General features: G+C 41.3%; 1 protein-coding gene across 1 annotated transcript; it reads left to right on the plus strand.

Moving 5' to 3' along the window:
• On the plus strand, positions 1–3,839 carry LOC102702515 (leucine-rich repeat receptor protein kinase MSP1). The gene has a single exon (XM_006645166.3). The coding sequence runs from the start codon at positions 1–3 to the stop codon at positions 3,472–3,474; it is 3,474 nt and encodes a 1,157-aa protein (XP_006645229.2). The 3' UTR covers positions 3,475–3,839.
• The last annotated feature ends 6,804 nt before the right edge of the window (positions 3,840–10,643 follow it).

Consider the following 10,643-nt stretch of genomic DNA (forward strand, 5'->3'; position numbering starts at 1 on the left):
ATGCTGAAAGAAATGGTGCTTGACTACAACTCCTTGTCCGGACAACTGAACCCTGCCATTGCTCAGCTACAGCATCTTACCAAGCTATCTATATCCATGAATTCCATCTCTGGAAGCCTTCCACCAGAGCTGGGCAGCCTGGAGAACCTGGAATTGATGGACATTAAGATGAACGCATTCAATGGATCTATACCAGCAACTTTTGGAAACCTGTCCCGTCTCTTGTACTTTGATGCTAGCCAGAACAACCTAACTGGATCAATATTCCCTGGAATAAGCTCGTTGACAAACCTACTGACACTTGATCTGTCATCAAACAGTTTCATGGGGACAATTCCTAGGGAGATTGGTCAACTGGAAAGTCTGGAATTACTGATTCTAGGAAAAAATGATTTCGCTGGAAGCATTCCAGAAGAGATTGGTAGTCTGAAGCAGCTTAAGTTACTTCATCTTGAGGAATGCCAATTCACAGGCACCATACCTTGGGCAATCAGTGGACTCAGAAGCTTGACAGAACTTGACATATCAGACAACAACTTTGATGCTGAGCTCCCACCATCCATGGGTGATCTGGGCAATCTAACACAGTTGATTGCAAAGAACTCTGGAATCAGTGGTAATATACCAAAAGAACTTGCGAATTGCAAGAAGCTTACTGTCATAAATCTGTCATTCAATGCTCTCACTGGACCTATCCCTGAAGAATTTGCAGATCTAGAGGCTATTGTCTCATTTTTTGTGGAAGGGAATAAACTATTGGGCCATGTCCCAGATTGGATTTGGAAATGGCAAAATGCAAGGTCCATTAGGTTGGGACAGAACAAATTTAGTGGACCTTTGCCAATGCTGCTGTTGCATCATCTGGTTAGTTTCTCTGCAGAATCCAACCTTCTCTCAGGTTCTATACCTTCAGACATATGTAAAGCCAACTCCTTGCATTCACTCTTATTGCATCATAACAGTCTAACTGGGACTATTGATGAGACATTTAAAGGCTGCACGAACCTCACTGAATTGAACCTGTTAGACAACCATATTCATGGGGAGGTACCAGAATATTTGGCAGAATTACCCTTGGTTACTCTGGAGTTGTCACAAAACAAGTTTGCAGGGATGTTACCTGCAAAGCTGTGGGAGTCAAAAACCCTTCTGGAGATATCTCTCAGTAACAATGAAATTACTGGCCCAATACCTGAGAGTATTGGTAAGCTCTCTGTATTGCAACGGTTGCACATAGACAACAATTTACTGGAAGGGCCTATCCCTCAGTCTGTTGGTGATCTAAGGAATCTGACTAATCTGTCTCTACGTGGCAATAGGTTATCTGGGAACATTCCACTAGCACTTTTCAACTGCAGAAAACTTGCCACGCTGGACTTGAGCTATAATAATCTGACTGGGCACATTCCAAGTGCCATATCTCACTTGACATTGCTCGATAGCTTGATTTTGTCTTCCAACCAGCTGTCCGGTTCTATTCCCACTGAGATTTGCGTGGGATTTGAGAATGAGGCTCACCCTGACTCAGAGTTTCTTCAGCACCACGGCCTTCTTGATCTATCATACAACCGATTGACTGGTCAGATTCCAACATCTATAAAGACTTGTGTCATGGTGATGGTGCTAAACCTCCAAGGCAACTTGCTGAATGGTACCATTCCAGCAGATCTTGGCAAGCTGACAAATCTTACATCCATTAACCTATCATTTAACGATTTGGTTGGACCAATGCTTCCATGGTCTGAACCTTTGGCACAATTGCAGGGCCTTATTCTATCCAATAACCACCTAGATGGCTCCATTCCTGTTGAGATAGGCCAAATCCTTCCCAAAATTGCAGTGCTAGACTTGTCAAGTAATGTACTCACTGGCACCCTACCACAGTCTTTGCTCTGCAACAATTACCTAAACCATCTGGATGTCAGCAACAACCACCTCTCTGGGAATATTCAATTCTCTTGCCCTGAGGGCAAAGAATCCTCTAGTACACTGCTGTTCTTCAATTCAAGCAGTAACTATTTATCAGGGAGCCTAGATGAGTCTGTCTCGAACTTGACACAATTGTCCACTCTTGATCTCCACAACAATAGCCTAACTGGAAGGCTACCTTCAGCACTTTCTGCTCTCAGTTCTTTGAATTATCTTGATCTGTCAAGCAACAATCTATATGGTGCCATACCCTGTGGAATCTGCAATATATTTGGCCTTGCATTTGCCAACTTCTCAGGTAACCAAATTGACATGTACAGCTTGGGGGATTGTGCTGCAGGAGGCATTTGTTCCACTAACGGTACTGATCATAAAGCACTGCATCCATATCATCGGATTCGAAGAGCAGCTACCATTTGCGCATTTACATTCGTGATCATCATTGTGTTAGTGCTACTGGCTGTTTACCTCAGACAGAAGGTGGTCAGAAGCAGGTCTTTGGCTTTTGAACCTGCCAGTAAGGCCAAGGCTACAGTTGAGCCTACCTCAAGTGATGAACTCCTAGGAAGGAAGTCACGGGAACCTCTGAGTATCAATCTTGCAACATTTGAGCATGCACTTCTGAGGGTCACCGCAGATGATATTCTGAAAGCCACAGAAAACTTCAGTAAGGTACATATTATAGGTGATGGTGGATTTGGCACTGTCTACAAGGCAGCCCTCCCTGAAGGCCGGAAAGTTGCGATCAAAAGGCTCCATGGTGGCCATCAGTACCAAGGTGACCGTGAGTTTCTGGCTGAGATGGAGACCATTGGAAAGGTGAAGCATCCAAACCTTGTTCCTCTACTTGGCTACTGTGTTTGTGGTGATGAACGATTCCTGATCTATGAGTACATGGAGAATGGGAGCCTTGAGATGTGGCTGAGAAACCGAGCAGATGCACTCGAAGCTCTTGGATGGCCAGACCGTCTCAAGATCTGCCTCGGTTCTGCCCGTGGGCTTGCCTTCCTGCATCATGGCTTTGTGCCCCATATCATCCACCGGGACATGAAATCCAGCAACATCCTACTGAATGAGAACTTCGAGCCGAGGGTCTCTGACTTTGGCCTTGCAAGGATCATCAGTGCCTGTGAGACTCATGTCAGCACTGACATTGCCGGCACATTTGGATACATTCCACCAGAGTACGGACTGACAATGAAATCCACCACAAAGGGCGATGTCTACAGCTTCGGCGTCGTCATGCTTGAGCTCCTCACCGGCCGGCCACCTACAGGCCAGGAGGAGGTGCAAGGCGGTGGAAACCTCGTTGGCTGGGTGCGGTGGATGATCGCTCGTGGCAAGCAGAGCGAGCTGTTTGACCCATGCTTGCCGGTTTCAAGCGTGTGGCGGGAGCAGATGCTGCGTGTGCTCGCCATCGCCCGGGACTGCACTGCCGACGAACCATTCAAGAGGCCGACCATGCTGGAGGTGGTGAAGGGCCTCAAGATGACCCAGAGCATGGAATGTGGACCTCTGGTGGTGACCATCTCCAGGGACATGTAATGCTCTCTGCTTGATCTTCCTGAAACTAATGTAGTAGTAATAATGTAGGCACTAGGCTAATGGTAGTTAACCTGTAGCTAGAGAGTAACTGAGCTTTCTAGAGGTTGTAAGGCTGTAGTGAGGTTAAACTGGAGTGCTGATATTCAGGCTGTAGGCTTGTAGCTGAAACTAGTGTTTTAAGACCTTTTTACCATGTACCACTGTCTCTGGTGGTTCTTGTGGCAATTTGAGTTCTTAGCATGCTTTCATGGAAATAAAAGTATCATTTGTCCTATTTTTATGTGCTCCATACAAATGCCATCACTAGCCTCATAGTATTTGTATGTACATATTTACCAAATTCTTCTGTAGTATACATTCACATGGTATTGGAGTACTTACATTGAGTGATAGAGAATTCATGGTTTGTGCTTGCACCTGACTGCCTAGTATTTCTAAGTACACATTTCATATTCAAGTGGGTTTGCTTTGGGCATGACTAGGTAACTGGTCCTGTATTGTGCAAGGACAAAACAAGAATATAATTTCATTACTTTTAAACATTATTGTTTTTAATTTTAAAGGCAATATTCATAATAATTTATTTATAGATAAAAAATTTTTGGCGTGGCAAAACAATGTTGCTAGATTCGAAAAATAAATTTCTGCTAAACTTTAGTTTTAAAATTAAGAAACGAAATGGTTGGCAAAACCAAAAAAAAATCACTAGAATACATATTTCAGTTGCAGTGCTTACACCTGAGAATGAGATGAATGTCTGTTCTCGTGAGAGCGTGCCGAGGCGATGGATTGCTGCTGGAGCAGCGTATACAGTATACTACTATGGTTGATTGTATTTTTGAAGAAGTGGCGTGGCGGGCCAGGGGATCGCCGGTGAGGACAAACCCCTCTGCGGCGGCGCTTCACGGTGCATGGGCGGCGGCCGGCGGCCAACAGAAGGAGCGACTACACTAGACGAGGAAGCTGCTTCTGTATCTCAGACTGGGCCCATCTAGGCCTCAGAAAGGCCCAGTAACTAACTCGGCCCATGAGTTAACTCTCAGATTGGGCATACATGTCAGTCAGCCATCCGTCGCAAAATATAATCATTTTAATTTGTCTAGCGATGATTAAGGTTGAAAAGAGTATGGTATTTCTAAATGATAGATGAATGAAAGTGATATGTTTGTTGGGGATAAAATAGGAAAAATATTAAATATGAAGTGATTGATGAGACAAGTAGTCTGTAAATAATGATAAAAATACTTATGAGTATATTTTTAGTATAATTTTTAAATCATAAAAAATATATATTTTAAAATGTGTAGGGGATAACACACTGTACCTCTGTACCTCAACAACAAAGTAGGAGTACAATGTACACAAGCGCATCAATGCAGTCACTCAGTCGGCACTTTGCAGTCACCGTACTGTCGAATGAATGATGCGTACTTACTTCAGCACAGTGCCCCCTCGGTTCCATTACAACGACAGCAGGTAGTATTACTGTAGTACATTACAAATGCCATCTCAAAACCAAAAAGAAAAAGGCACTGGTACATTAGACAACCACATGAATGTTGAAACTCCAGAGAAGCAGATTCTAATACAAGTTTAGTAGCTCAAAAATAAATCTTGGCAAAACGTGAAGGCATGTTACATTAATGTTGAAACGAACAGATTGATTCAGATTAGAGAAGGTACAATAGTAAAATATAAGTTAGCTATAAATATTTTTAAGAAGATATAAGAGGAGCGAGAAGAACAGCTGCCTAAATCACTATAGCATTAGACTCTAAGACACATGTGTATATGAGAGATGAGACCAGACATTAATTGTGTACTATACATTTATAGATAATTATTGTATGAATCGATCATTAGGTTAACTATAGATGATGTGAAACTAGCAATTGGCTATACTATTAAACTTGCTATTACCAAGTGGTTTCTCTCTTTAATTTTTGACTGGACCCAGCAGAGAAGATTGATCAGCTACTACACCAACACTAATCCACCACATGGATGAACCACCACCTTTTCCCTTCCCCCTCGCTCGCATCCATGTGCGGATCAGGAAGCAGATGACACCGATCGGCAGCAGGTGGGTTGCAGGACGAACCAGGTACTAGCAAACAAACGCCCGTGCCAAGAACAGCAACACGCGACACGCAAACGGGCTCGAAACAAGAGACGAAAAGAAAAAAAAAATCCCGTCGCCATTGCGAGCACCCAACGCAGTATAGTAGGCGATCGAAGAAACCAAACTATATATTTATAATTAAGAAATAATTTTTGAATAAATTATATATGTGTATTATTAGCGATTCAAAGTCCAAGGCTAGCAAATAAATTTCAATAATAAAATTAACTTTAAATTAAAAATTAAAAATTTAAATTTTGACTTATAAGTGGATAGACTGGGGTGATAGCCCCTGGCCTGCCTATGCGTGCGTGTCTCAGCTACAAACAAAAAATCCCGTCGCCATTGCGAGCACCCACTGCAGCTATAGCAAAATATTAAAAAAACCAAATGATATATTTATAATTAAAAAATATTTTTAAAATAAAATTTTTATATATGTATTTTAGCAATCTGAAAGTCAAGGCAAAAAATAAATTTCGATAAAAAATTTAAAATTAACTCTAATTTAAAATTTAAAATTTTAGTTTATAAACATAAGCCGAAGTGAAATGACGGACTTATAGCCCCCTGGCTTGCCTATGCGTGTGTGTCTCAGCTACAAACAAAATCTTTCAGGTCTAGCTGGTTGATTTGCCATTTAGCTCAGCACGGACAGATTCAGACATGATGCACACACTGTTTCAGCTGGACCCAATGGCCACTCCTTGACAATACAAGAAAGGTAGCATAGCATGTTTTAGCTGAGATTAAAAAACGGAATGATCATCTGATTTTTGATAGAATGACTTAACTACTATGAGGTTAAGTTTTGCTTTAAAATGAATTAGATTTGAAACCTTCATTATAGAAAATTATTACATAAAATACACCATTTTATAAAACACAAATCCAAAACTACATCGTAAACGTCAAACGGGTCTAGTCTTGGTCATCCTAGATTCACACACTTGATTGGCCAAGAGAAAGGCGTCATAATCTTTATGACTTGATTGCCATTAATAATCCATTTGTAATCTTGGTCGCTGAGTTAAACAGCAGCCTGATTGAGCTGTGTCGTCAGATCCAATGTTGTGCTCATCACGGGCATTAACATGGCATGATTGAGTTGAATCCATGGAGCCATTGATCTTGCCTACCCTGCCGGCCCTTTGATTATCAGATACAGGAACAGGAGTAGTACTGGTCAGGCGTCCAGCTCTGTCATTATCACTGACCACACAGGTCACACGCTCTCCTGGCCAAAACACTCTACTAATGAGCTGTTTGGATCCCTCTACCCTTTTATTAACTCTATGTCACATTAAATGTTTAAACACTAATTTAATTTAGAAGTATTGCATATAGACTATTAATAAAACCCACTCTATACTCTGAACTATTTCGCGAGACGAATATATTAAGCCTAATTAATTTATGATTAGCGAATGTAATGTTACAGTAAACATTTACTAATCATGAATTAATTAGGCTTAAAAAATTGTTTAATGAAATAATCTTTATTTATGTGATTAGTTTTATTATCAATCTATATTTAATACTTCTAATTAATATCTAAATATCCGATATGACAAGCATTATAAAAAAAATCATTCTATCCAAACAGCCTCCGACGTATCACAGCAAAGGACGGCTCATCTGATCAACGCCATTGTCGTTGCTATCTCCGGACGTGCCAAAATCGTCTATTAACATATACTCGGTAGTCGGTACTCCTAGGCTGTGTTGTTTTCACCCATTATTTTCAGGTTTTTTTTTCTTGGCTTTTGCACACGCACTTTTCGAACTACCAAACAGTTTATTTTTGTAAAAAAAATTTCTGCACAAGGTAGTCACTCTACCTTTCTAAAATGAATTTTAATTGTATAGTAGTTAATTTTATCACTCACAACATTAAATAATCATGCCAAAAATCAAATAATTTTCATCTGTTATCTTCAGAAAAAAAAAAGAAAACATAACTCTAGTAGTCAAGTACCTTATTGCTAGGGCCCAGTTCAGTTATGTTTGATTTAGTACTTCATTTGTAGATAAATATAACAGACTCTGGATTATTTAGTGGAGTTTAAGGTTAAGGTGATATGACTTTATTCAACGGACAAGGCTTACGTTAACCATGCACCTACCAGTGGGATAAGATGAATAGGGTGTTTGACTTATACTGAGAAAAAAATCAAACGATTTTTTTAACGAAAAATAATTTGAAATAAAAATTTTATATACGTTCTAGCGATCTAAAAACCAACGTTGAAAATAAACTTCGATAAAAAACCCAAAATCTATTTTAAATTTAAAACTGAAAATTAAAATTTTGAGTTATAAACACAAGTATAAGTGAAATGATGGAGCGTGAAATGGTTTGAATGGACCGTACAAAAATCCTTGATATTTATCGATAAACGGAGAAGTCCAAAAATCTGTTACTGTATATTTGCGGGTCGATGGAGTAACTATGCTCTCTGTTTGGTACGTGTAGCAGTTAATGGAGTAATGTCGAGCAACTTTACGGACAACCAGCCTCTGACAAATTCACAAAGTAAACTCGAGTAAAGTAAAGTAACATACGGATCAAAACATATTAATTCAGCCGTTCAGGGGGGGGGGGGGGGGTGGGGGGGCACTTGTCAGCCAGCTCGCCATGCTGGGCCATTTGGTACATGTAGCAGCAACGGAGTAACTTCATGGATGGTCCTGTTGTGTTGGCCCGGCCGGCCGGAGGAGGAGGAAGAAGGGGATAAAGACGGCGAGTTTATAGTTGAGCCGTCCAAATCACGTGAGCCCAAAGAGGACACGAAGAAGAGGAAGGAGATGACGAGGGCACATGATCGACGACGACGAAGACGAAGAAGAAAGAACACTGCACCATCAGTGGCAACAGCTTGTTTTTTGGAGTTCAAATCTTGTTTGATATATTTGTAAGGCCTTGTTTAGTTCACAAAACAAAACTTTTCACGTTGTCACATCGAATGTTTGAATTTAGTATTAAATGTAGCAAAAAAATCAATTACACAAATTACATGTAAATTACGAGATGAATCTTTTAAGCCCAATTGCGATATAATTTGACAATGCGGTACTTCAGTAAACATTTGCTAACGATGAATTAATTATGTTTATTAAAATTGTCTCACAATTTTTTTAGCGGAATCTGTAATTTGTTTTGTTATTTTCTACGTTTAATATTTCAAATATATGTCCATATATTCTATGTTGACAACCTTACTCAGAAAATTTTCCTAACTAAACACGCCCTAAGTTTCAGCGTTTTGTTGTTTAGACCAAAATCCCAAAAACTAATTCATACTGCTGCAGATGGCGTATTGGTTTGGTACACTGTCTGGCTGTCGAGACAAACGGAAATTCGCCGTGTCCGTGGTCCTTCGGGAGGAGGATGACACCGACTTCACATGTTAAGGAATGTGACTGCAGAACTGGAGGGTGTAGTACAAGATTTTGTACTGGTGCAAGAGCATGTTCGGTCTTACTACACCGCTGCTATGAATGATTTTGTATGCGCTTGTCACTTCTCAGGCATTTTTGATAGTCATTGCCACCAATGGATCGGTCTGGAGCAGTTAAAATAAACATGTCACGCGATTGCTTTGGAGGGTAGATCGATTGGAAGTTGACTGTAGCAAGTCGCGACCAATGAACTTGTTCCAATGTGACCTAGGTTTATGTCTGAGAAAGCTACTGTTAGTTATAAATTCTCACGTAATTTTTAGAAGTTTGAAGTTATAAAATCTTTAGAAGTTAGAAGATCTTCCAAACAATAGAACACTTAGATTTTAACTGTAGTATCTAGAAAACAAACTAAAGATAGAAGCTACAAAACCATTTTTTTTCTAGATTTTGATAATATCACTTTTCATCATTTGTTTCTCAAAATCTTAAAACTCTTGAAACAAATCCATAATCTACTACGTAAATACTACCCCGTTCCAAAAATCTCATTTTTAGTCCACCTCATACATAACAATACAAAGCTTTAAATACATCCATCTCGTAATTTTTAATTTTTAATACATATATCCTCTCTTTATCATGCTCCAATATAATCGTTGCTTCATAAAATAAAGTAACCAGAGAATCCCAAACTGACCGCAAAAGTATTTGTGGGACGGGAAGTACTAGCGAGCTAGTACACCTGCTCCCTATGTCAAAAAAACCAATTCTTTAGTTTTCGTATCCAACGTTTGATCATCCATTTTATTTAAAAACTTTTTAAAAAATTAGTCACATATAAAATACTATTTATAATTTATCATCTAATAAAAATAAAATATTAATCGAAAAAAATTAAATAAAACGAAGAGCCAAGAATTGTAGATAAAAAATGAAAAATTAATTTATGTTGGAACGGAGGAAGTAGCTCACTCATAGTGATCCTCTCCGTTAACGGAGTCAATCGCGACGAACTAGAACACGACACCACCCCACCTCGAAATGCGCAAACCGCGAACCGTATGTGCACGGACCTATTAGTCGCCACCGGGCGTCGTGGTCAGATCGGAGCCGGGACGGCGCTCGAAACCCCAGCCCGTGAACACGCGCGCGCCCCCGGCCCCCGGCCTCGGGCAAGTCCCCGCGCCCAACCGATCGGATCCCCGCCCCCCACCACGTGGCGCACGGTGACACGCCGCGCCGCATTTACGACGCCGGCACACGCCTGGTTCGTCGTCGCCTCGTCGCGCGCGCACACCGGCAGGGCTGCGCCTGCGCCTGCGACCCCGAGCGGAACACGCGCTGGGCGGCACGGCGAAACGGGGCAAAAATCCCCCGAAAACCTCAGCGCCTCACATGCGCGCGGCCACCTGCCCGCCCACCCACCACCACCAGCCGGACCCAACCACCGAGACGGGCCGCGACGAGGAGGAGGGGGAAGAAAACACGGAGAAAGCGGGAGGAGACGCGAGCAAAAGGAACAAAAAATTATGCCCGGGGAAAATGTGGCTACGTACAACATGACCAACCAATGCACCGTGCCAACGGCACGCACAAGGAAACGAAACGGGAAAAAGAAACAAGCGGAGGAAGTGGAAGGGGA

Source organism: Oryza brachyantha, chromosome 1 (assembly GCF_000231095.2).
Source record: "Oryza brachyantha chromosome 1, ObraRS2, whole genome shotgun sequence".
NCBI classification, from domain to species: domain Eukaryota; kingdom Viridiplantae; phylum Streptophyta; class Magnoliopsida; order Poales; family Poaceae; genus Oryza; species Oryza brachyantha.

Excerpts from the sequence above, each read along its gene's own strand:
- LOC102702515 (XM_006645166.3), top strand. The coding sequence starts at position 1 with ATGCTGAAAGAAATGGTGCTTGACTACAACTCCTTGTCCGGACAACTG.